The sequence below is a fragment of the Nyctibius grandis genome, chromosome 2 (genome assembly GCF_013368605.1).
Source record: "Nyctibius grandis isolate bNycGra1 chromosome 2, bNycGra1.pri, whole genome shotgun sequence".
In the NCBI taxonomy this organism is placed as follows: Eukaryota; Metazoa; Chordata; class Aves; order Nyctibiiformes; family Nyctibiidae; genus Nyctibius; species Nyctibius grandis.
Window position 1 is genome coordinate 58,793,919 of NC_090659.1, and position 27,581 is coordinate 58,821,499.

The following is a 27,581-nucleotide window of genomic DNA, read 5'->3' on the forward strand; positions in this document are numbered from 1 at the left end:
TGGGACTGAGACGGGAATCCCAGGCAGGGAACGGGAATCTGAGGCGAAGGCTGCACACACCACCGCAAAATAGCCTTACAATAGACCAAGCTGGTGAAGGGTCTGGAGGGTCTGACCTACGAGGAACGGCTGAGGGAGCTGGGGTTGTTTAGGCTGGAGAAGAGGAGGCTCAGAGGTGACCTTATTGCAGTCTACAACTACCTGAAGGGAGGTTGTAGTGAAGTGGGAGTTGGCCTCTTCTCCCGGGCAACTAGCGATAGGACAAGAGGACACAGCCTCAAGCTTCGCCAGGGGAGGTTCAGGTTGGACATTAGAAAGAATTTCTTTTCAGAAAGGGTTATTAGACATTGGAATGGGCTGCCCAGGGAGGTGGTGGAGTCACCATCTCTGGATGTGTTTAAGAAAAGACTGGACATGGCACTTAGTGCCATGGTCTAGTTGACAGGGTGGTGTCAGGGCAATGGTTGGACTCGATGATCCCAGAGGTCTCTTCCTACCTGGTTGATTCTGTGATTCTGTGATTCTGTGAAAATGAAACACACCCCCGCCCCCTCCATGGGATTTCACACATCCCTGAATCACATCCTGTATCACTATTTTGGAGTCTCTTGTAAGATATTTTTTTCCCCCCAAATAATTTAACATCATCTCTCTTTGGGTATCTCCAGTGCTTTAATATCTGGTGAGTATCTGATTCGGAACTGAAATGATGTATCGCCAGGTGCAGCTGCAAAACCACAAATCTGGGCAGTAAAAGCAGAATAAACAAAATTAACTGGGTATGGCTTAAAAAAAATACTGCTACAGAGCTATTCCTTTCTAACAGGTAAGCAAAAATCAAAGCATCTCATAAATGTGAGACCTAGACTAGCTGAAGAAATTCTAACAGTTTCAACACAAGACATGCAAGCGTGAGGATGCGTGTTCATTTATTATGAAAAGTGATGCTACCTGAATGCTTTTGTGTGGGGAGCTAGAGGAAATTGATAACCAGTAAATTCTCTTAAAAATACTTGTTTCCCCTCCAGTTGATCTGCACATCATCCCTTTCCTTGCCCAAAATTCGTACCATGTTTACATCCTATTAAAATATTTTTCTGGATTTGTTTGACACGAAGAGGATTGATGCAAAAATGACAGGCTACATCTCCGGGTAATTTAAATGATTGCAATGCTGTCACCTGAACTGGAATTAAGCTGAATTAGAGCAGCTGGGCAACTGGCTGCGAAAGCGGGTAGAGCTGCCACTTGGAAAATAATCCCTGATCCCTACAGAAAGACGACCTCTCACCAAGGAAAACTTGTTTGTCTGGCAACTGGCGTAGCTCCGCGGGAGATCCTTATTTCGGAGCAACTTTCTGCCTCCCCGTTTACACCCTGGGAGGGGAGTGGGAGAAGCGGGCTTTCCGCTCGGGCTCCGCGGGAGCTGCGGAGCTGGTTACTTCGGTATCTCCGGCTAGAAAGGCTTTGGCAGCCGGGAGCACACCAGCAGCCCCCCGAGGGCTCCGCGGGGCCGAGCTCCGGCCCGATGCCCCCGCGGGAGGCGGCTTGTCGGCGGTCAACCAGCGGCCACCCTGCCGCGGGGCAGCACCGGGGCGGCCGGGACACACCACCCGGCTCCTCCGGGACACGGCTGGGAAGGAGGCCCGGGGTGGGTGGGAGTTCGTGGAGCTCCGGCCGCCTCACCGCCCGCGTCCCCTCCCCTTGGCGCCGGGCGGAGGGAGGAGCGGGGCCGGGGGTAGGAGGAGCCGGGGCCGGGGCTGGATCGCGGCGGCTCTGGCGGAGCCCTCGAAGTTTGCGGTGCCCGCGGAGGGCGGCCCTCGTTCCTCGTCCCGCCGCTTCCGGGGCTCCGCCGCGCCGGGCGGAGCGGGCCGGCGGGCTCCCGGGGGAAAGGGGCGGGCGGGCGGGAGCCGGCAGGACGGGCCGGGCCGGGCCGCGATGAAGAAGCCGGACGGGAAAGTGGTGCTGCTGGGGGACATGAACGTGGGCAAGACCTCCCTGCTGCACCGCTACATGGAGCGGCGCTTCCAGGAGACGGTCAGCACCGTCGGCGGCGCCTTCTACCTGAAGCAGTGGGGGCCGTACAACATCTCCATCTGGGACACGGCAGGTGAGGCCCCCGGCGCGGCCCGGAGGAGCGGGGGGGTCCGGCCCCGCGGAGTCCGGGTGTTTCCCGGCGGAAAGGGCCGCCCAGAGATTTGCGGGGTGTTTGCCGAAGGGCTGCCCCCTCTCCTCTGGGTCCGGTGGGAGCGGCGCTTGCCTCTCCTCGGGCGGGGACTGCCCGCCGGCACCGACCGTGGTTTGGTCGCTACGCGTGCGTTTTCCTTTTCCCTGATTTTGGCACGGCCCTGATGTAAGAGCAGCTGATGGGAAAAGATCGCGGTGGGGTGGCCGCGCTCGGGACAGTTTCGCCTTTCCGCGAACCCGAGCGCAGGAGATGGGAGAGGCGAACCCTGCTCTGCCCCGGCGGGGGAGGCGGGCGCCGGGAAGCCCTCCCTGGGCGTCTGGTGCTTACCGCCTTATTTCGGTACTACTGTAAAGTAAGTCCCTTAAAACAAATGATTCGGCAGTAGGAAAAAAGCCTGAAAAGAAATGTCTTTTTGATGGGCCAAAAGGGACCTTACAGCTGCTGGTCTCTTGGTATTTTTGGACCCGCTTTGCAAAACGTGGCTGTACAGAGAAGATTGCGATGTCTGTTGGCTTGCTTTTGCCCGAGTAGATGGCGACTGGATGCACGTTCAGGCAGGAGTTACAACTCAGGAGAGGTTACAACTTCTGTTCGCCACTTTTCGCTGCGTGCTTTCAGATGTCCAATTCATATCAGCTGGTGTCAGGCTCAGACTTTCAAATGGTGCAGCTCACGAACGGCTCAGACATGGCTGGGTCTTTCCCCGCAGCGGTAGGAGCCTGCACATAAGGATCTAATGAGCAGAGATCGCGGGCTGCAAGCGGTTTCTCTCTGGGATAGCAGCAAGGGGCTGCCCGGCCTGCTGTGTTGTGGCAGGCAGCATCTCCGGGATGCAGGAGGGAGAGCGAGTTGTGGTTTGGATGGAGGCTTGGGGTGGAGGAGGTGGGAGGGCGTGGGCTGGAGAAGTGGTTTGTGGTCTCGGTCATATGAATATCTTGCTTTTGGTTATTAGGTCAAGAAGCTCTGCGAGGGCCAGACTGCCCTGAAAAATGAGATCTGTGAAAGTTCTTGCCTGTGAAGTTGCTCGTGGGAGAAATATCTTGTCCAATATTTTTCTTGCTTTCACATTCAGCTGAACTTTGTTAAAATTCATTAGTGGCAATATGAAGAATGCGGATTATACACTCTTGTGAAACTTGGGGAGCTGCAGCATCGTGCAATATTCCAGTTTCCTCTGGGTGACGTTTGGGAGGGAAGTTCATTTGTTGTGTCACTTCGTGTCACAATCTAGTCCAAAATGGCTTTTCCTGCGTCGGGAATTGAGAAGGAGGAAGGAGAGAATGAAACTGCCGAAAAGTAATGCAGAAGCACTTTTTGGAGGCGGGGAGAGGAGATGTTTAAGAGCTTTCGCTTCTTGCATTTCTTGATCTATTACTATGATGAAAGCTCGCTAGCAGTAGCTGTTTTAAATACACTTTCTCTATACTTTGCAATATCTTTAAAAATATTCTACTTCAGTTTTAGAATTGACATGTTTTACTGTGGGGAATCTCTTGTGGGCAACTGCTGCTTGTTTCTAGTAAGCCAGACCCACGCTGGTGATTAGCAGTGGGCTTTATTTCAACAGAAGAATTATCTTGGTAAGGTTGTTCTTTAGTAATTTCCCTTATGCCCTTCTGCTTTTTTTTTTTTAATCATATACTATAAAATAACTTCCTCCCACGCTTTGTCTTCTGGGTTTAGAGCCCTTCTTTCAGTCATTTATTCTTATTGCAGTGTTTTGTTCAGTGTTGGTTGAGGATTCAGGTTCCAGCTTTATGTGGGACCTGGAAAGCTCCAGAGGTGGTTCTCCATGTGCCAGGCGATACCTGTCTCAGGGCAACACAAACATTCAGAGCTCATTGCCTTCCTAGCAGTCGGAGTTCCCTGTGCGCCCTAGAGCTGGGCCACTGCCGATGCTGCTGCCTGCCTAGCACCGCAGTAGAAGCTCCCGCTGCTTCCCCAGCCTCGACGGGACTTCTGTAGCAGGATTGCTGAAGCTGTATTTGCAGAGCGCCAGTTGCAAAGCGTTGTTGTGTTGTACTGAGGGCGGCGTAAGCACATCGTCCTCATTCTTCTCTGTTGTTGGAATTAGCGTCGAGCCCAGCATCCCCTCTCTTGTGTGTAAGAGGCAGATACGGACTCTTGCACCGTCTCCCTGTTGACTTGTGCTCCTGCAGTACAATGGAAGTTGCCAAGACAGGGCTAGACTGTGTTGGGGCCTATGGACTCTGGTTTATTAACAGCTCTCGTTAATCTTCTAAGAAATAGCAGCTCCCAGGGCACGTATATACTTTCTCCTGTCCTGATGAAGAAGGAAAGGGACCCTGTGGACACTGCAACTCTGTTGACGTTAAGTCAACAAGGGGATTCAAAAGCTTGTGTTATTTATTTCTTTAATGTTTCTTTTGTGTGGACTTTAATGCTTTTTCTGGCCACAATGTGTCTGCAGTCCTTGATCCATGGCTCTTATCTCATTCTGGTGTCACTGTCTTATCTCTACCAGGTGGGTACCAAGTAGGCTTTGATTTTTTGTCGTAAGGAAGAGTTTAAAATTTAGCTCTTTTGTCTGTTTATTAACCTGACATTGCTTACCACTGAATTCTTGTGAAGCAGTTGCAGTGTCATCAAATACAGATACATTGTTTTCTCTAACTGTGTGTGCATAGATATACAGGGGAATCCAGAAAGAGAAGATCATCCAGGAGATGAAAAATTCTTTAGCACAACAACATGACAAAAGTACAGTTCAATGTTTGTACCTATCTTACCTACCTAAATACTGAGTGCCAAGAGGTCTGTCTTAATACCCCAATAGTGCTTTACACAACGTACAATGTAGAAATATGGAAGATTAGGCCTAGAAAATGAGGGGATGTTTGGTAATAACTACTACACTAGTTCAGTAGTGAAATATACAATTATACAAGGTTAAGTGGAATGCACGTTGTTTTTTAATTTTCTTAGTTTATGTTATATTTAGTATGTGAATGTATGTTTATTTTGTTGCTGCTTATCAGCATTATTTTGGGGACTGTTATCTCCATAGAAGTCCCCTATATTTTACTTTCAGTTCAGTTTGGATGATTGATTGTTATTCGGGGTATGAGTTAGGCAGTTGGCTCTAACAATGTAAACCTCGATACACTGAAGCTTCGTTCCTGTAACACAGTTTTGTTTTTACAAGCTTAGACTTCAGTGACTGATGAGTGTATCTGCAGTAGTGGTGATGGATCAAAAGTTAAGTATGTGTTGATATTAGTACTACATGAGTTTAATTGCCGATCTTCTGAACTATTTAAAATATGTGTCATTTTTACTCATCACTATTGATCTTGCATTACTTCTCATATTGTTGTTCAGAAAAATCTCATGTTTTTTCCAGAAAGAATTAAATTTGCTTGCCAAAGTGCTTAAAATGTATGTTTCTGTGGTGTTATCACTTAGTAAATCAGAGAAGTGCACACCTGACCTGTTCTACCAAGTTAGGTCTGAAGTGCAAATCAGTTATTCTAGGGAGGGCTTTTCTCTTGGCTGCATGTTCACACCCCTCCTTCTCTTGGAAAAATCAGCTGCTTAGACTGATCTAGATCTTTCATGTTTTTATCTGCAAGTCTTGTAAAACGGGTGTGCAGAAGTTGTCAGACTTGATTATTTTTTATGTAAATACTCATAGCAAATAATTCAACATTTCCAGTTTTCCAATCTGATGATTATGAGAGAAGTTATTTGGAAAATGCATTCAACTCAAGGAAACAAATAAGCCACAGATGGAACAATACTTGGTAGAAGTATCATATGTTTGCAATGTTTTTATGCTTTTTTTTTTTTTTTTTTTCTTAGCCATCTGCTTTTGACTGTTTTTGCATTGTCAGAGGCTTGGATATATAGTCTTGTGTCTGACCCAGCATGGCAGCTGTTGTATTCTTGGTGCAGAAAATTATTTATTTACTCCTTAGACTCTGATGCTGCAAATTATATTTGCTTGTTTTCTGTTTGGGTCAGTTAATTCAAAGGAATTAAAAAAAAAAATGCATAAACTGTGCATAAACTATACAAAAAAGAGAGAAACTGTAATTTTTTAGCATGTTTTAAAGGACTAGTCTGTAAAGCATTTGAGTGTATGCTTTGAGACCTTCATAGCAGTATGTTTGAAGTAGTGTTTTTGAGAACCAAGGAAGGTAAGCAACAGCATCAGCCAGAAGGAACTTTCTCATGTGAAAGAATTGGAGGTTGGAGGCTCAGGATGTCAAAGCTATATATATATATATATGTGTGTGTGTGTGTGTGTATATATATATCTTCTAGGCAGTGCTGACAGCAACTGTGGAGTAAACCAAAACTTCCTGCTGGGTGTCGATGGCATGCAGCTCTGAGCTATCATGTAGCCTTTTATCTCGGGCAGCGCAAACATGTCCTGAAGTTCTGAGGGTCTCGGTCCTGCTCCACCTTTAAACCTGGAATACTAATGCGTGGTGGTTGCAGCTAACAATTTTGTGGGAGTATATAATTCGGGCTTATTTTCTGATGCCTTAATAGTTCAAAAGGAAAAACTTGTTTCTATGTTGGATTTCAGTCTCTTTGACGTTCGTTCATCTGACAGATAAGTGGTACCCCCAGCAGCAAGGTTTCTTAACTGTTAGTGGTCAGTGTCCCCTGTGTTGCTGGCTTGGTATTAAAGCAGCAGACTGGTAAGTTAATGACAAGTATTTCATAAAGTAATTTTGTGATCCTGTAATTGTATTTTAAGAGAGACGCTGGGTTTTGAACTTACCAACAGGTAGTCGTGTAGCATGATAATGGGGAAACATAAAGGTTGACTGGGACAGCAAACTTACCTTCTTTTCCTTCCTCTCACTTTAGGCTAGCTGTCTAAGCTAACTGATTTGACTTTTTTCTTCTGTGAATATTCAGCTATCAGTTCATATTTTTACACCCCTCACCTCTTTATTTTGCATCTGCAAATTTGTTTCCTGTGACTTTTGACTTCTCAGAGCTAATAGGGACAAGAGAGATAAACATAGCCTGGAAAAGGCTTTTCTGTGGCTTGGGTCAACTCCCAATCCCAAGCACGAATACAGGCTGGGTGGAGAATGGATTGAGAGCAGCCCTGAGGAGAAGGACTTGGGGGTGATGGTTAACGAGAAGCTCAACATGAGCTGGCAATGTGTGCTTGCAGCCCAGAAGGCCAACCGTATCCTGGGCCGCATCAAAAGCAGTGTGGCCAGCAGGTCGAGAGAGGTGATTCTGCCCCTCTACTCCGCTCTTGCGAGACCCCACCTGGAGTACTGCGTTCAGCTCTGCGGCCCCCAACATAAGAAGGACATGGAGCTGTTGGAACAAGTCCAGAGGAGGGCCACAAAGATGACCAGAGGGCTGGAGCACCTCTCCTAGGAAGAGAGTCTGAGAGAGTTGGGGCTGTTCAGCCTGGAGAAGATGCCAGGGACACCTTCTAGCAGCCTTCCAGTATCTGAAGGGGGCCTACGGGAAAGGGGGAGAGGGGCTTTTTACAAGGGCATGTAGTGATAGGATGGGGGGTAATGGTTTTAAACTGAAAGAGGGTAGATTTAGATTAGATCTTAGGAAGAAATTCTTTCCTGTGAGGGTGGTGAGACACTGGAACACGTTGCCCATAGGAGCTGTGGATGTCCCCTCCCTGGCAGTGTTCAAGGCTAGGCTGGATGGGGCTTTGAACAACCCGGTCTAGTAGAAGGTGTCCCTGCCTGTGGCAGGGGGGTTGGAACTAGATGATCTTTAAGGTCCCTTCCAACCCAAACGATTCTATGATTCTAACTGCAGTGTATCTGCATAAGGAATCCTTACATCTCTTGTGGTGGGTTTGCTGATGTCTGATGGATCAGTGCTGGTGAGCATGTGTGAATTGCTCACAGTTTCTGATCACCAGTGTTTCTTTGGCAGCAGTGCAGGCCACTGCCTGTGCTGAGCTTTCTTGGGCTAGGTGTGAGTGTTCAGCTGATAAGAAGTGTTAGGTTCCTCCCTCGCTTAGTTAGGCTTTGAGTCCCTTGACTTTGTTGTTTTTTTTTTTTCCAGTACTTATCTGTGTAGATGTATGCTTCCTTCTGCAGGTGTTTTTCTTCTGGAAAGGGGGTGACCCACCAAAGTTCTCAGGAAAACTTGTGATGGGGGTGACTTGGTCCTTTGCAGTATGAGGTCAGCCAAGGTAGGCTGGTGTCCCTGCTGCCCTGGAGGCAAATGCTTCCCTGTGCGGTGAACAATGTACAAATTGCCTGTAGGTAGGGAGGAAGCATGGTCTTCCATCATGCTGAAACTGAACAAAGAAAGAGTAGGATTAAGCAGCCTATTTTCCTCAGACTGAAGATCTGTTGTAGCTACTCTGATATTCTGCTGACTTTTGGAAGTAGAGGACTAGAACTACACTGGGAGAAAAGAAGCTACAGATGAGACGGTTAGGTAGATTAGTCAAAGCCAAAGAGGACTCTTGAGGCACGTGGGAAGGCCTTTCCAAACCAGGTGAAATGATGACAGAAGAGCAGTTGGGGTTGGGTGTTGCTGAATGTGTGATAAGGTGTATTTAGCTGAGGAGATCATTTGTGGAAGGGTTTAGAGGATGTCACCTCAAAAAGTCTCCTGGGCATGAGGGATCATTTAGTGAGAAAGGCTGCTGAGAGTGTACCTGTGCTCAAGAGGCTGGAACTTAAAAAGGTATGATATGGAAATTGTAGAGAATGAAATGCCTTAGGTTTGCTGGTGAGTCACAGTTCAGGGGCCAGTTGCTACCAAGAAGCTTTGATTTTTTTTTTTGCCTTTTTTTTTTTTTTTTTGCTTTTGGGAAAATTATCCTGCAGAATATGATGTTGGCTTCTGCGTATTAATTGTTCATAGTTGCATGTGGAACAATGACAGCTGAGGACCAGAGCCTCATACGTAAATAGTGCGGCTTCCCTGGGATTACTGTATGGTTATAGTCCCCACATCTTGAAAAGAAAATCCTAAGAGTGGAGGTTCAAAGGGACAGTATGGTTAGCTGCTGAGAAAAATCTTTTGTGTGCGTGGGGAAAACCTCTCAAGAGAGTTCACTGTCAGAGAGCTCTGTATCTAAAGGCTCTGAAGCAGGTTCAGAGGCAGGAATAAAGGTTTAGCTTTAGACCATCCCTGGAAGCATGGGTTTGTTGCTGTGAAACAGTGCACCGGATTACTTTTTTCTGCAATGAATGTTTTCTGAAAAGAGCAGAATAACTTGGGAAGTGGTTAAAAATATGAAGAAATAACAAATTGTCTGGAGAAAGTCCTGGAGGAAGTTTTATCTTCTGTGTCCCACAACGTAAAAATGCAAGGATACACAAGTGGCAAATTCACTGCTGCTGAAAGAAAGTGCTTTTGTATGCAAATGAAGTAAAAATATGGAAATACATTGTCAGAGGGAATTGTGAAAAATACACAAACATCAAAGTGAAACACGAGACAAAACTAAACAGTTTGTTTATTCAGCTATGGCTAATCCACTTTATTGAAGGAGGAATTTTGCTTTTAATGTGTAGTTGTAGCACTGACTCTTGGGAAGGCGAGGGTAAGCCACTTGTTTGTTGTGAGTAGTTGATGCAGGCCAAGATAAATGTCATATGTGAACCTCTGCAGTAACTTCTGTATTCCAGCCCCCACGTTAAATCCCTGCTTTGCATGTGGTATTTAATAATAGCGTGCAAAGTGGCTGCACTGTTCTGGCCTAAGTGGGAAACTACTTGACGGTTCAGTGAGACTCTCTCTTGAATAGTATCAGTGACCTGAGTTCTGTGCCTGGCTAAAGCTGTCCAGTGTCATGCCATGGTGTCGCGAAAAAGATTTTGTTACGTGGCTTTGGTTTAGCAGCAATTCAGGATTTATTAATATTTTTGAGACAGATCACAAGATTAGGTTGTATAATTTGTAACAGCACTTAATCACCAGCCAATTTAACAGAGTGATTCAATGGAATTTGTTACAATCAAAATAGTGACATAAAGATTCCAAACTGGCAAGGGTCACCCGAAACTTACAGCAGGGTTGCACACACAGGTGGAGGTTAAATTGAATCATGCATATGGACAGAGAGACAGACAATTCTGAATCAAATTGCACACACAGAGGTTAACCTGTGATTAAAATTTCCCTTTTCGTGAGATTCATGAATTACTCAGGTTTATGTGCCAGCATTCATCAACGGATGGTTGGTGAACCTCGCTGAATCAGGCCTTTGTATCCTCGTAAAATTGTCGATGGATGATCTTTCAGTCCTCACAAAATGCACCCTGAGAGGCGTCTCGGCTTCAGGGGGAGGTACTGGGTAACGCAGCCGGCTGTGGTCACAGAGGGCTCGAAAGGTCTCACCTTGTATGGCTCTTTGTAGGATCTCGACATGGTTGGCTTTGGTCAGTATTTTCCATTCTGGCCACAATTGGTGGTGTACACCACATTCTGGTGTACACCACATTCTGAAATACAGTTCAGGCAACAGATAGCACAGGTGTGGCCAGGGGGTGCCTGGCCACCCCAGCCCCAGGCTACCGCACTTGCATCTAGGATAACAGCACAACAGGAGGTTTCCCAGAGCATGCATGGCTTATCCTGAGATCTCAGGGTGGTCCTGATGTACCATTCAGGCAACAGATGGCCCAGGTGTGGCCAGAGTCACAAGTGACTGCACTTTGTAACCAAGATAACAGTGTGATGGGGCTTATCCTGAGATGTCAGAGTGGCCCCGGGGTGGGGGGCTGCACCATCACACATGGCATTGCAGCTTGAGGAACACTAGCAACTTTGGAGTCCTCAGTAGCACCTCAACGTTTATAACAAAAGAGGTTGTTTTTGTTTTCTAATTTTGGCCTGGAGTGAGGCCTGAGTTTTAGAGTCATACTGTAAAAGGGAGGAGAGAGGTTAATATTGACCATTTTCAAGTGCATCTGAGTGGATGGTGGAAGGGAGAACAAGAATCTATGTCTAGTCTTTGGTGCATGGTCTGTGTTCTTGTTTTTCTGTGAAAATTTTGCTTCTTAGATTTGGCTGATACAAATGAGTTTGTACAAGTCCTTGAATTGTTTGAATGAGTCTATTTTAAACCCATGGTTTAAAGCCCCAAACCCTAGGTTGGAACGATACTGAGAATCTTGATAATGAAGAGTTTGTGCCTTTGGCATTGCATCCTTTCTTCCCTGCTTACTGAAGGAAGAGATGTATTTTCCAGATATCTCTGTCAAAATTGACTTGACAGCTGAAAGGTTAGTTTAAGTTTTGACTGTCTGCTTTGTGACAATACTGAAAATGTATGAGAGAGGGAGCTGTGAACAAGAGATATGGTTAGTCAAACAATGTAGACGCAATGGCAAAGCTGCTGACAAAAATTGCAGACATATGGAAATTCATCTTCATGGTAGATTGGGAGCAGGTGGGAGAAATTGTAGAAAATTTCAGAAGGGTGCCTAAGAACTGGATTATTCACTTCAGTAAAACAGGTCTCCTAGTAGGGTATGTGCAAAGGCTTAAATAGGTGTTCTGTGCAAGACAGCATGTTATTAATACCCTGTTGAACTCATCAATTTGTCTTTAATATTTGTGAAATGTATACCTGAGCTGTCTCAGAAATGACCACTCTTTCAACAGTTTGGGCATGAGGGGGTAAACATAGAGATGGGACAGGATACTTTTTTCCCCAGTAGTTCTCTCTCTAGCTGGGTAAGTAGCCTGGCACAGAACAGCAAAAAGCTTCATTAGCTGTAACACAGAGTTGAATGTGTATAAAGTAACTCATGCTGACCCAAATTCTGGCTATTTGTGGGGCACCAGGCACATTCTATAATGAAAAAGAAATAGCTACTTAAAATTAGTGTTGCATGTTTAGGTGCCTGAACTTCGGCTGTGTTGTGGTGCCTTTTTCTATAGGCTGTGCAATGAACTTTTACTCTTCCCTTCAGAAGGAAGGTGACAGTGGGTGCTTGAAATACAAATACAGGGCAGGTAACTAGCTGTTAGCTGTATGGTTTTACAATTATTTCTCTGAGTGCTCATGTATGGTGAGTACGTTTCTTGTTTCATCTCACACGTACATACACACACATACTATGGTGCACAGATGTCAAAGCCAGGGAGACTCATAGCCAGCTTCATGGTGCCTTGGATGAGCTGCTTCTGATACTTAGGCTAGCTTAAGTATCTTTACTTCACACTGCAATCACATCTTATATCATAGATGAGTTGTTTGCTTCGCTGTAATTACTATCTCGTGTTGAAGCCGCTAGCCATGTGAGCTTCCAAGTGATTTTTCCCGTGGCAGTGTTTCACCGGCTGAACTGAAGGTGAACTTGGTAAATTCCTTGTCTGAGTCATGTTGTACTATTGCAAAATATCCAAACAAGTGACCTTTGTTTGGGTCTCCATCGAGAAAGATGCTGAGTCTGATGGATACATCTGGAGCTGTTAAAAATTATGGAACAGGAAGAATAATTTTCTCTCCCAAGTCTGAATGATTGGTTTTCTTCCAGGTGTACACTCGGTAGAACATCCTGGGATTTGATTAAAAGGCATCAAACTTCTGATAAATTCCTTTTCCTGTGCCTGTCATATTAACTATAACTTCATATGTACCTGAAGATATGCCTAGGAAATGAGATTTGAACTTGGTGATTAAACTTAGCTTATGCAAGTAGTACTGCTGAGAGCAGAGGTGGTCAAAGGAGATGAGTTTTTTTTGCTCTTAATTTGAATGAATTCTCAATATAAGTAGTTTGCCATCCTTCACCACAGGAGATCCAGGATAACATCCTTTAGGACAACCAACTCAATAAGCATACAAGATATCCTAATCCTACTAACCTACCTGGGTGTGGAACAAAACAGATCTAGAAGAGGACTTCTTAACATCATTTTTAAAGGGAGAGAGACCATCAGATGTGTTTGTGAATCTTCTGGTATATCTTTCCATCTCTTAAGAAGCAGACTAGAATTGAAGTTGGCTTTGCATGGGCCACCAAGGAGCCACTCATGGAAGAACTCTGCTGACAGCCTAAAGCCCTGTGTGAGCTTGAATTTATTAGCATTTTATAGATAAAGCAAAAAGAGGACAATGTGTATTTGAGCTTTTGCCTTTTCACCAGTTCCATTGGAGCAAAAATACATTTCAGTCTGGTTTGTAGCATGGTGGAAACTTCATGTACAGGACTCCAGGAGGAGAGACATTTAAAACTTTCAATATTCAAAGAGGCTGAAGTCTTACTATGAATTAAAGCTTCTGTGCTTTCAGGTTGTTTCTGTTCCGCCCTTTCACAAATTCTTTTTTTTGGTTTTGCTTTTTGCTGTCATAAAAATAACTCGTCACATCCTCAGCTACAAAGAATACCTCATTTTTCCTTTTTTTCTGGTCTACATGTTAATGAACTGAAGATCGGAATAATTTTGTTCAATAATGATTAAGCATCTGATGTAGATACTTCTCCCTGTTCCCTCAGCCCCTCCTGTTGATTCACTGACATTTTTTCTTTAATCTGTTATGTGATTTAATATTCCTAATGACTGTTTTTATACTTCAGGAAATTCCTACAAAATACAGAGAAGAGATGTTGTCCAGCTGTCCAACTGCTCTTATATACTTAGTTTAAAAATAATGGTCTTTAGTACAGCTGAAATAGCAGGATATTTTTGTTTTATGTTCTGCAGCTGATGACTACTGAGGAATTTTTAGTTATGTATAATATTCAACTATAGATATTTAAATATTTACATTTATTTTTCTCTTAATTACATCATTATCTGTAAAATGAAGGATGGCTTAGTTAGACCTTCAGGAAAATGTTCTTCCTATAGGAATTCCTATAACTTCAAAGAAACAGTTTGGGAGGCAGGGAAAGAGAAATTAATGTGTAGTACACTTCATGAAGAATGTGAAGCAAAAGTTAGGTAGATTGAAATAGCCTTTAAAACAAAAGAAATGTCTAAATGCTGGTCATTGGCTGGGGAATAATTTGTCTACATGGAGTCAACAAACTTTGATTTCTGCTTAAGCTCATGTTTCCAATCCACTGAACGACAGCAGTATAAAAACACACGTGTGATGTTTTGCCGTGGTTGCAATGACCTTCAGTTGAGCTCCTCTTCTCTGCTTCCCTTTCCCCAAGGGGTTTGGGCTGACCGACTTCCCTTTCTGGTTGTGCAGGTTACTTCAGCGATGGGACTGAAGGTTCATGCTGTTTAATGCCTTATGTTGTGAATGTCTTCAGAAGTCCAGTTTCTGTTCTTCATAGTGGAATCTGTGATCTGGACATACAAATCTGTTGTTGCTCTCTTAGTTGTTGAAGTTAGAAATAAGGCTCTCAGTTATATTTTAGAGGGTTTTTTTTTGTTTGTTATTTATTTGTTTCCATTCTCTGACTGTCATTTGCTCTCAAAAAAAGCAAAGATTGTGGTTCATTCAGAAAAGGGAGAAATGACCAGAATCTGTAGCGGTTTATAGTTAAAAACTGAACAAAAGAAAAAGCCCTATGTAGTTGAGTTGTCATCTTCCAAGCTTCGTAAAAGGGATCATCAAATCTTGTGGGTTGCTGCAAGTGAGACTTAGGTGTTTTAAAACGAAACTAAAAAGAACCCCACTGGTATAAAGAATGATTTTTTTTTTTTTGTATATACAGGCTGTTGCTTATTTAAAAAGTAAATCTCTAATGTGTTGAAACTGAAAATGTCTCAAACCGCTCAGCTCCTCCAACCCCCACCAGTATGATTACTTCGTATTTTTATGAGGAGGAACAAACACTCCTGTAAGACTGTGTTTAGGACATGAGCTTTCTCTCCCACAGAAGATAGCTGTATGTATCACAACTGTATTGTTTCCCTTACCTCCTTTCCTGTTCTAGCATTGTGTACCCTTTCCGCATTGTCCTGCTCAACTTCTTTTTTTACTTCAAGCCTTGGAAGCCCAGTGGAAGTGGAATAGTTAGTGTCTATCCTCTTTTTGAGTGGCAGAGCACTGTGACCTAGAGATGCTGCCTCATTGTCTTAATTATGAAAGAAAAGGATGTAATGCATGCAAATCTGTAGGCAGTTCCCTTTTGGTAAGTAGCTTCCGCTCATGGCACGAGGGTTGAATGGGTAGACACTGGACAGTGGTAACATGGCTCTTTGTAGCTTATTCTGCATAGAAAGTTCAGAAATGAGTTGTTTATGGTTTTTAGTGGTACTCCCTTTGTGCCAGGTTGGAGAATGTTAAGGAGAGGAGATTGATTTTTACCATGTCTGTTTTGTGGTTTTTAGTTTCTTTAATCCTCAGATTAATACCTCCAAACAGTGAATACTAAGTATGCTCTTAAGAGTGTAGGCAGAGAAGCCAGAGGTGGAATTAAAAGGGAGTAGTGTGGGAATTCTAAAAGCCATGTGTTCATCTTAGGCAGTGCAAGTTCTGAAAACACAAGCCACATGTCCTGCGATAAAATTATCTGAATGAGGTGCAGAAGTTCTAAGTACATTCCTGGAAGACCCAGGCGGCAGCTGTATGTCTGGCACAATCTCCTGCTGTTGGTACTTGCTGAAGACAGCCCACTGGATCACCAGAACTTCCTCCTGCTTTTGACAAATGGCAACTATCCAGACACACCCAGTGAAGAAGACTTCGGCTGAAGAGAAACTGGTGGTGGTTGGTAAGGAGTAGAAGCAGCTGTAATTTTCCTGAGATAAATTATCTGTGAATGAATTGCATGTGTTCTTAGTTGAGAACCTGCCTATAAATGAACTGACGTTGAAACAAATCATAAAAATATCTGTTGAGTGGGCCTAGGTTTATGTTCAATGTTACTGATGTGAGTTTCTCTTCAAAAAAAAAAAAAGTAGATTTCTCATTCAGTTTGCAAGATCCACAGCCTTTACTTCTACCCCTTTTGCAAGGTTTAAATATTTTTCAAACTGCTAGTGAAGGCTGGTTTAATTTAAACTCAGCATTACAAATCAGGAGCTAGCATGTATTTATCTGCTACAGCTGAGTTCTATTTCACCAGAAGATAGTTTAACCTTAAATAAGAGGCACTTATCAAGTGCCTGCTGGGGCAGACCATCTGTGGGTGCCTGCCATTGATCTGATAACCATAGCTTCCTAAGGTGTTTCAAGGCAACTCTGTGTTGTTTGTTATGCGTGCAAGAATCATTTCTCATTTTTGAAACATGTGACACAGAAGGTCACTTCTGACAAGACAATCTGCCAGCTCTCAAATTATTTTTTTTTTTTTTGTGAAACCTGGTCTCTGTTTTTCAGGATATGAATGTTGTGATTTGTAGACACTTTTTTTTTGTGCTGAACAGTGATGATTACCAGCGTTGAGCTGCTGTCTTGCACTAACTTCTCATTTGTAAAAGCTTGGTCATTTGGAAGTATTTCTACTACTTTTCTCCTCTAAGATGTCGCTGTCCTTAATTAAGATGTTTATTAAGTTCATGGTATTTCCTTGCTCAAAAAATGGAAAATGGTGTATTGTATTGATTGACTTGGTAGTTACTCTTCTGCAAAAAATTGGTATGTATGTAGTTACCCTCTGCAAAAAACCCTATGGGGAATTTTGATTTTTAAAAAAAAAAGTTTTTAAAGAGATACTTTGCTTTTGCCTTAGTTGAAAAACCTAAGTAAACTTAAAACAGGAATAAAAATTAAGAAAACCAGAAAGTCTTTCTCCTCTGTGAGGGAGCGGGCAGACACTGACTTGCTAACTCTTCACTCAGAGCTGGCAGGAATGCCTGAGGAGGGATAGCATTTCAGAGTGCTTACTGAGATACATTTAGGAAGGCAATCTCAATTAACCCTACCCACCTCTGGATTTATTTATTTTATTTTTTAAAAATCACACACCTGTATCAATGTTTGTTTGGGTGAATTGGAAGCCAAGTTAACTTGCCAGTTCCTTATTGAGCAATGTAAAACATCCAGCGTGTGTGGAGTCACCTCCTGGTCCCGCAATGCCAGTCGTACTGTGCTGATATACACCCCACCAGGCTTTCCTGCCTGAGCTGAGGATCTACTTCTCTGTTTGAAGAGCAAAGTTTGGGAGGGAGTGTGGGCTTTGAATATCTTCTTTCAGAGTGACTCTGAAGATAAGGACTTGGTAACCACTTCTGCTTAGCAGTTGCATAGAGAAGTGGGCTCATCTGCAGTGCCTGTTCCCCTGTGGAAAAGAAATTGTAAATTTAAGGGAAAAAGTATCAGTTTTCAGGTACTGGAAAGAAAAACAAGCTGCTTTTAGAGCTCATCCTGTGGAAAATGAATTGCTTTTCTGTAGGAGGGACTTTTCTTGGAGGAGATGGATTGATATTCCAGCAGGAGTTACAACCAAAAGGCTTCTTGCACAACCCAGAAGCAAGTGTCCCACACAGGCGAGGTTGTTTTCCAGCCCCATCCTGTAACTGGCCTCTTTGTCACCCACCGCTGAGCAGTATTTGACCATCAAGCTCTGCTGCTGCAGTTAAGTGCTAAGTGCTATTGCTTCCCACAGAACTCTTCCAAAGTAAATCTGAAGGGCTTGTTTTGTCGTGTCCCCCCCCTCCCCCCCTCGGTTTGCTTCTAATCATATCTTTCCTTAAGAAGGTCATTTGCCAAATGCCCGCTTCTCTTTAAGTAGCAGTTTTAAATCGTCTTTTAAACACAAAGCTTCAGAAGAATTCCACATCGGTGACTACATTTTACTTACTCAGATTCAAATTTCTGAATTCATCCATACACTCCTGCTTCCATTTTAGTACAGGCTTACAGGACCTTTGTAAATTTAACTCTCAAGCACCCTGCCACATTTTCTTCTCAGTAGAGATGGTGTTGATGCTACATTTCAGCTGGAGTTTTGGTGGAACTCGTAGACAGGATGATAATGTCCCATAAATCTGGCATGCCCTCATTTCTTTTGCCAGACTTCAGTCTTTAGATAAAATGTCTTCCTACACAACTGTGAAGTTTCAGAGGAAAATAGATAAATACCGGTGTCGTTTTTTCAGTTTGTGTTGAAGATGCACTCAAGATGCGCTTGCTGGACTGGTGGGGCTAAGGTCAATTCTGTTCATCTTTTACAGATCACTACCCTTCCAGACAGCTGAAAATATGTTAACTGCTTGATGCTTCTGGGGTTATTTCCCTCTCTTAAAAAATAAACACAGTGAATCAAGAGAACTAAATAAAATAGGTGGTTTGAAAAAGCCAAGTCTTATGTAGCTAAAATTATCCAGGATCGTAGAGGCGTCAGTGGAATCTTTAGCTACAAACAGGAGTTGTGGTGTGGTGGTTGTTTGTTTTGTTTTGTTTTTTTTTTTTTTCTTTTTTTGGCAGGTCTAGGTAAAGATTTTGTTGACAAAAACATGCTAGGTAGTGTGGCTAAGAGCTTCTTTCTATGTAATGCTTTGTGTTACTAGGCATAATAATATAATTAAATTTAAAACTTTGGATAGAAAGCATATTGGTGGAGTAAAATTGGTGTTTCTATTGGAACTTTGATGTTGAAATAAAATTCTTGTAAGTTTAGAAGCTTGGGCTTAATTTAATTTTTAGAATGGTAAGTTCTGATTTATTCTTGCCAGCAAGAAAAATAATTTTGTATTTATGCAACAGAACAGATTCCAGGTACTCTTTTGTCCCAGAAAAGCTGAAACTAGTTCATGGGCTAAATCTTGTAGATAATAGGGATCTTCTCTGATAGTATTTCTTCTCCTTTATATAGGAGTTGTGCAGCTGCTTTGTCTGGTGAAGACATGGCTGATTATAGATACCATAAAAGTGCATTTATTCCAAAGGCACTCAGTTTATAAGTCTCTTTTTATAAAGATGATTGCAGCTAGAAATATGCAGACTAAACAAATGTGTAAGGCTGCAAATGAAGACAGACTAATGGTATGGAGTGCTGGTAACAGGTTAAGCTAGGTTCATTTGGGCAACAATATGTATTTTGCAAGGCCCATTGAGTTGGTAGTAGATGACAAACTGAGCTCTTGGTACCTTGTGGTGTCCCAAAGCCTACGAGCTGTTCTGAAAAGTATACCAAGTGTTGAGAGGGATGAAAGTAGTGAAGAATTTAAGTAACCTCATCGCTTCGGTGAGACTCTTTTAGAGTCTTGGTTGTAGAATAATATGGAAAGGTTGGAGAAAACAGCTACAAGTATGGGGTTAATGGTTTAGAGGAATCTGCCAGAGGGCAAGAGCCTGAATATGAAAAAAAAATGTTGATTTCTCTGGCCTAACAAGAAGGAGATTAAGTCATACAGGAATACCTTTTAGAGGGGAGAGTGGGGTTCTTCTGTGGTGTTTTGTGTTTTTTTTTTTTTTTCAAGGGGGGTGTATGGTGGTTTTGTTTTGTTTTTTTTTTCCCTGGTTTTTTTGAAGAGGATACATAATGAAGGTAAAAGTCTATCAAAATTCTGAGTCTGAAAGCTGTAATGCCGCAAAGTAATTTGTGGGATATTAACTTCTCTTTCTTTGGTTGCTTTATAAAATACAAATTCCTCCTCAAGTCACAAGATGAGGGCTGAGCGAAATTCTATCGGTTTTATTATGCAGGAGATGAGAGTTGAAGGAGGATTACACATGATCTCTGGCCTTGCTTGGTGAATTTTTTTTCCTTCTGTTCTTTTCTCTTCTCTCCCTTGTTAACTTGATCTCCTTCTTCCCCTGAGTGTGTCCGAGAAGTCTGTCTTTGGGAACCGGTAATGGAAGTCTTCACTGCCAGTTACGGAATGAAAATTGACAAACTGCTCTTCAGGGCTGGATTTAAAAAGTTTCTGGGAATATTTAAATTAGTTCATGACCAAATAACACAGGATTTGACAAGATGACTGAGGGGTGTTTATTATAGGTGAGGTGTGGGTGAGAGGGTTTCATCTGCAGGAATTGGCTTTTTCGGATGCCTCTGTGACTTGGCACACTCTGCAGGATGTAGCAACAGATTGATTTGCGCCGGCGTAAGCTGCTGGGCATCTGCTTTTAGTTTAGCTGCCTTTAGAAAGTGAAGCTTTTACTTAAAAGGACATTTCTCCATAAACTATCACACTGTTAACTGTCGAAAAAACACAGCAGATTTTTACCCATGTTTCAGTTGTGGGTTCTTTAAAGGTGTGCTGTGAGTTAAAGCTATCTGTCTTTTGAGTCATTTCTTCAGCACATCAGAAAAATGTCGTGACTAGATGTTTATTTTGGAGCTTCTAGCAGCACATGCCTAGAAAGATAAGCTTTTTAGAGGATATCAAATAAAACTACCCCTGGAGCAGAAATTCCCATTGTTTTCTGTTTTGCCACTTTTATTGAACGGGGTTTTCTGTGTGCGCCCTTTTGCTGAAGAGAAACGTATCACAACAAGTCGTCATCTTCAGATAAAGCTCAGATGATCCTGTAGATCATTAACTGCGTCTTACAGAGTTTGGCATGTGACGCCCAGTACACCACGCTGACATTATTCTTGCATAACTTCTCAGCGTGCTATTTGTCCTAACAATAAAAGGCCCATTGAAGTGAACTTCTTTGGGAGAATTGTTTTATGTGAATTGTGCCAAAGTATCACTTTGGGAATGTTAATTGAATTGGTGTTTTAATAGCGATTAAAGAGTCAGTGGAAACTGCTTGACCTATTGGTATAGTTCAAGTGTGAGGAGGGCAAGCTGTTCTGGGAAAGGACAGGGGTGTGAAGGGGGTTGTTCTCCCAGCCCATAGGGCTGTCTTGAATGGGTTGTGCTGTGATCTCTCTGGGCGTATATAGCAAAAAATTTAAAAAGGAAACACAGCCAAAATAGAATGATAAGCACCTTTTACTGACGGAAACCGTAAAAGGAGAAGCAAATTAATAATAGTTGCTGCTGTCATTTGTTTTAGCTGGCTGTTAAGGTGACTTTCCTTTTGAAAAGGCTGTAAACTACGAATAAGCTTGAATCTGTAAAGAAATAGAGAGACCATTACTATTAGCAAAGTTATCAATCCTTTTAAGGCAAGGCTCATCTTTCAGAAGGTAAGTGAAATGGCTAGAATTTTAGGGCAAAATCTTTTACGTACTTTGTATTTGTTGGTCCTTGCTGAAACATATCCTGCAAACCTTATTTATGGCGTGTCCGTTATTTTTAGTTATTATATTTAAAGGAGAGGGGAAAGAACTAGGCTAAAAGAAATACAGAAGTAGCTTTTTTTCACTAAATGTGTTACTATTCTTAGGTATGGAGTGTAGTGGAATTTCCACTTCCAGTAAGTAAATGCCCTCTTTTTCTTTATTTCAGATGCCTTCTAGTGATTCTTTTTGTTTGCAAAGATTCCGAATTGATTCCTTTCCCAGCCCTACTGGTGGTGATTACAACTCAAAAAATTTAATTGATATGCTGCGTTTGTATTAGAACAAGTAAAAAGAGCAAAACTTCATACAGGATACAGGGTGTGGTGGTGGTTTTTCTTTTGTCTGTAGTTTGTCTTTATGCTCTTTAAAAAGTTACTCTTTTTCCATCTTTGTCCTGCTTTCCATATCTGTTTTCCTGTCTGGGGTTGTGTGTTGTTTTTTTGTTTTTTTTTTTTGTGAAATGTAGTAGGCGATAGAAATACATGATTTGTGGTTTTAGTGCCCTTAACTAACGCAGGGGAAGTGAGTGAGTTGCTTTTCTTAATGCAGGCTGGTAGTTGCTGGTGTGTACTATAGCCTTTCAGGGGGTGGTCATCTTCTCTTGGCATAATGTTAATAGCAAATTTAGATCACGGAAAGGATGTTGGTTTTGTTACGTAAAGGAATGGAAATAAAGGACGAGTTTTATTTTTTCGCTTGCATGTTACATCGGAGACAGAATCCCCAGTAATAGGCCTTGATGCTTGGTAATGCTAATCCTCTCATCCAGTTTTTCCTGAATGATGTGTAGCTTCTCCTCTTATTCCATGGAGACTGTATTAATACTTGTTAAATATTCCTGTGTAAGTTTGCAGGGGACAAGTGGTTATCCTACAAAGATAAAAGTTTTATGCTCTTTTTTTTTAAATTGTGTTGAAGAATTAATCCTTTCAAACAGTCTTCAGTTATTTATCGCTGTATATTTTTCCTCATTTTTGATTTCTATCAAAATTTAGGTTCCCTAATAACACAGTTTACATAGATTTTGGGATATATTTTATCCCAGACACTGCTGGATCACTGATGGTAGTTTAGTAGACTTCTAAAAAAAAAAAAAAAAAAAAAAACAAACCACAAAAAAACCCAAACCTCTCTTCAGTGTTTTATTTACACAGAAGGGTGCAGCTTAATCTCTCAGGATAAAAGCCATACTCTGGTACCATAGCTCATAAATTTGGGATTATAGTGCCAAGGCATTTCCAGTGTCATCAAAACCTTTCTCTGCCTCCAGTTAGATAACTAGTTGGGTTTTCTCAAGTAACCTATCAGGCTGTTCAGACAAAATCAGATCTATGAAACTGAATATTTTAATATTTAGTAGAATTCTGTTCTATAATCTGCTAGTAGATTGTATAAGATTTCTGTATGTGAATTCAGCGGGGACTACATTATAGTGACATAGTGTAATGCCGCTTCCAGATCAGGAAAATAACATTACATTCCTTCTGTATAACAGTGCGCTGAACTCTTGAGATCTGCCTTTTATTCAAATGTCATGGACTTAAATGTATTGGAAAGAATCTTCTGCTCCACTGTTTGTAGTTCGCAAAGCTTTCTCCTCTGTGGCAGACAATTCAAGTACATCAGTGGTTCCTTTGAGTCTGGGACTTGCCTCCATTTGAATACTGCGATCTTTTTTATGGGAAGATATTTGTAGCACTTGAAACAAATGTCCTGAGTATATTTGCCTTCCTGAGTGCCAGCCTCTAGGGGAAGAGAAGAGCTCATGCAGTGTATTTCCTTTATCTATATAAAACCAGCATATAAATACCTAAATGCTGTCAGGCTTGGTTTTTAGTAACTTTGAACATGAGCTTGTGAATAATGTCTATGGTATGGAGAGTGTGTGTGTGTGTGTGTGTGTGTTGGTGAGAAGAAGGAACCATGCGTGCAACATGATGGTGCTTTTGTGTGTTTTTATGTTTTAAGTTGGAGTGAAAAGAAAAACGCTTTACAGACTGAAGTTGTGTTAGTTGTTTCTATTTATTGTAAAAGTGTTTTTGAATAAATCCCATTTTCTAAGACCGAATCTGAGGGGATTTAAGTAATTCATAGATAACAATTATGCAGTGGATAAGTTCTAGTCTTTCTAGTCATCAATTTTTGTGTCCAAGTGAAACATTTGTTAGTGAGGGTGTGATATTTCTAGTATGATAATTAAAGGGGACCGAAGGACAGGGCTCAGTTTGATCCTGATTTCTTGTCTTGCCTAAGTGAGAAGTGAGTCATTGCTCCTGTTCATGAGGCTTTCTTGCTCACGCTGAAATGCTGTTTTGCAGAAGGAGCTTTACAAGCCTTAAACGATTCACGTTTGTGGAGTTGGGGATGTTTGCAGGGAATTTCAGACTTCTTCAGAACTCAAAGTATTTGTTCATTAAGTCAAAAAATACATAGATTTAAGGGAAGAGATGGTCTCTTTTGCCATTTAAAAATATTGTATTATGAGATAGAGATACTTGACTTAGCAATTGAGAGTAAATTGCATGTAGAAATTGAGTAGGCTTGTCCCAATCGTATATTACATTGTGCCCGCTTTCTTGACTGACTGTTTTTGATGGTTTTTCTTTGGAGAGCTGTATTAAAGAATTTTCCTTTGTTCCTTGTTCACTTAACCCATGTGGCTGTTCTTTTCTTCTTCCATGTGTACCTCTTTCCACTTTAAAACATGAAAGTGAAGCCCTTTGGGTATCGAGATCAGTACTTTGCTATGTTTATGTTATGTTCTGCTTTGGCCAAGACATCCATATCTAATTTTAATAACTTAAATAGAATCTTCTGAAATAGGGCACCGTTCATGCCTTGAATGTTGATTCATATCTAAGTGATGAGTATAAACAAAATAAATGTCATCTTGATTTTTAGTAGAGCTAGAGGTCTGTTGCATTCTGAAACTTCAATATGCGCAAGTATATTTTATAATGTAGCATTGTGGATGTATAATACTAGGCGAAGGTGGAGCTTAAAAGAATTTTCTAGTTGCTCAACTGTAATTGTTTTGGTGGTTGAGTTTCTTTGGGGTTTGTGGTGTGTATTGTGTTGTCATCTGTGTCTTCCCTGGCCCCAGACTTTTATTCTATGGGGAATTTTGTCTTGGAGGGAAACCAAATGCTGGCATTTTTCTATTTTTTTTCTGTTAAAAATTGAGCTCTCCAGTGCTTTCTGACTCATTTGTTTCCACTAATTCCTAATTAGGTCCTCCATGTCAATCCTTTGGGATGGAGAGCTTTTTTTTTATCCCCAAGTAACCACAAGCATAGTCCTGTTCTTAATAAAGCTCCTTGCTTCAAATGAAATGTGATAAAGCCACCTAGAAGAAATAAATATCAGTCTTGAGCAAGGTAATGAAGAACTCTGACTTCATCAGTGTCAAAACTTTACAGCCTGACTCTCACGTGTGCAGGGGAATTTTCCTGAAACCTTCAGGGACCTTTATTCTTTGTTCTTTGATAGTCAGTCAGTATGTATCTCAGTGTACGTGCACAAACGGAAATCTCCATTCCTAGCAAAATTGTTTTCACTAATGTCCTTTAAGGGGTCACAACTTTACTGCTTTGTCTGCAAACAGAAGGAAATGCTGTTCCTTAAAAAGGAGCTTTTGTCTGCTTTTGTGATCACACGCATGTTCCCTCTGAGGTAACTCAAGAGCATCAGGGTCATCCTGTGAGCCTTCATCCACTGCAGCTGAATCCTCGACTCTCATTTCTTTCCAATACTGATTTCTGTGCTGTGTCGTGGGTGTCATACTTTCTCTTTTCTTTCCTATTTTGGCTATTTCCTTAGGGCACAGTTCTTGTCTCTCTTTGTGTGCATTCAAGTTCAGACACTATTATAAAGGAGTAAGAGAATTTGAAAGCCAAAACCTAGCTGATACCTTGTGTTTGTGTTGATTCCTCTCTACTGTTCAGATGACAACCGTGCTTCAATTACAGTGAAAATCTTTGGAAGACACCCGTTTTATGGACTGAGAACTTTCTGGACAATTTTGCACTCCTGTTCATATTTAATGCAATGTTAGTGTGCTTCTATTGCTCACCCTCATGTACTTTTCCACTCTACATACTTACTTAGGAACTCAGAATTTAGGACCCCTCTCAGACTGTGATATCAGAGTAATGACAGTACTTTTTTCAGTACTTCCTGGAAGACTTTTTTAGCTCTTCAGTATTTGTGGTGTTTTATTCCCTCAAGACTTAAAAGTAACAGTCTGTTTTGCATTCTTATACGTGCTCAACACTGAGAGATTTAAAACTTGTTTTTCCAGTAGAGAATTTCTTGAAAGACTGTGTGTGTGTGAAGTTATGCTACTTAAGAAGTTGTGGTGAAAGCCTTTGAAGAGGTGGTAGGTAAGGAACATTCAAATCTGGCTGGAGGAAATCTCTTGTAAACATCAACAGCAACTTCACAAGCTACTTTGGATACCACCCCCAGGGATGGCAGGCAGGAGGAGAGCTCCAAGAAGGAGACTGGGGCAATGGCTAGCGCTGCTGCTGTCAGTGGATGCCACAGCTGGGAGCTGGGAAGGGAAGCTCAGTCAGGCTGAGGTCCCATCCAGAGAAAGCGTTCACCTGGGTTGCTGCCTTCCAGCTGAGAGGTTGGGGTGCTGTAGGAGGCTGGCTAGACCAAAGCCTAGGTCTTAAATTCAAGTCTCAGCACACTTTAAGTCTAGCCTTGCTTATTTGTCAGGCTGGCCTCTTGCAAAGTCTACTTTTCGCTTCTTTCTCCCTTGGGTTTCTTATGAACTTTATGGTACTGAGGTCCATTTGGCTCAAAATTCTTTGATTTATGACAACCGTCATAGGACTTTGAAAATACTTGTTGGCTGCACTGCTCCTGTGTGGGTGAAGTCTCCAGCAGGACTTCATATGCTTGCTGGAAGGGCCTCTGAAAAGCTAATGGTGGTGCAGGTAGTGATGTGGCTGTGGGATTGACAAACTGCTGTAAATAAGGCAAAATATAGAGATGAAAAGAAAAATGGAAATTAGTTTTTGGTTGCTTAGCTTTAAGAAATTTCCCTAATGTTGTGCCTCTGTGGTTGATTTGGTTCTTCTTGCAATTCCTTTGATTGCAAATTATTTGATAGTTCTACCACTCTTCCCTGTTATCTTTATTTTTTGAAAGGGTGAAATTGTTTAATTCTTGGATTCAGGGTTTACTGTTTAATTTAGCTAACTGTGTAAAAAGGTACACGGTTGTAGTGGGACCACATGGATCCAGAGAAAGAAAGAACTGGCCATAAGAAGGGGGTGGCTGTCTTCATGCAATGAAATTTTCACTTTAATGTCTGACACTATTTTGCCTGGCACCTGTGTAGTTTTGGGGGGCTTTCACATCTAGGGTTGTTCCAGCCCTTAAGTGCCAGAAGTGATCTGTACGAGGAAACTGCGCTGCAAGAATATATCATGCATTTTTCCTGCACGTAGCTTGTGCTGTGTGGGTGAGTGAGAGAGACTATCCATAATTCCTCTGACATAATTAATCCCTTATGCAAGGTAAATTCTTCTTACTCTTTCTTTCTCCTTTTCAACAATATATTAGTTGTAGAAGTAGCCAGTTTGTAGTTAGTGTAAAAATGTCATGGTTTATATTATGCTGTGTGAGATTAGATTAGGATACAAATTCCATAAAACAAGTAATAGTATTGTTCTACTACTCGGTTGCTGTGGCAAATGGTTTTGGGGGCTGGATTTTATGTCTTAGGCATCTGGAGTGGGAGAATGGGGGTGGATATATGTTCCATTGTGGTTTCCAGACCGCAGTATAATCAGGATTCAGATAAAAACAAAGTAGGTCACGGCGGAGACTTCTACTGAAAAACTGGAGACTTTTAAAAACTTGTTTGCAGTGCAAGTGAAAGCACAACTTTGAACATGAGAATGGAGGAAAAAGCATAAAAGCACTGACCTTCTCCTTTCCCTACACCCCAATCTCCCTTGCCCTTACCCAATGTACCAAAACAAGGGCATATCTATTCTTTTTTCTCCTGTGTTTTTTTTTTTGGTGTGGGGTTTGTTTTGTTTGTTTGTTTGTGGTTTTTTTTTTTTTGTTTTTTTACCTTCCAGGTCATTGAGTAAACACTTTCTTTTGCTGGAGGAGAACAAATCAGAGGTTATACAAAATTGCACTGAAACAGCTCTCCATAAACTTTGCCTAACGCTTTTCTGAACTCCATTCATTGAACTTTTGATTTCTGCAATGTCATACAACACTTATTGCCAATTATTCACAGTGTTGGAAAGTACTTAAACTACACACATGATTTTTGATGGGAAATCCTAATTTTCTTCATTATGAGAAAGAGTAAATAGTTGTTTCTGGGTTACTTTCTCAGT

General features: G+C 41.9%; 1 protein-coding gene across 3 annotated transcripts in view; it reads left to right on the forward strand.

The window, feature by feature from the left end:
• The first annotated feature begins 1,926 nt into the window (after nucleotides 1–1,926).
• RAB20 (RAB20, member RAS oncogene family) overlaps nucleotides 1,927–27,581 on the forward strand; it is a 48,056-nt gene continuing 22,401 nt past the window's right edge. For all 3 annotated transcript variants that reach the window (XR_011047747.1, XR_011047746.1, XM_068395671.1), the window contains exon 1: nucleotides 1,927–2,110. Coding sequence is in view for 1 of the 3 variants with exons in the window: in XM_068395671.1 (XP_068251772.1) it covers nucleotides 1,939–2,110 (172 nt within the window). In the remaining 2 variants the exon portion in view is untranslated. The remainder of the gene's footprint in view (nucleotides 2,111–27,581) is intronic.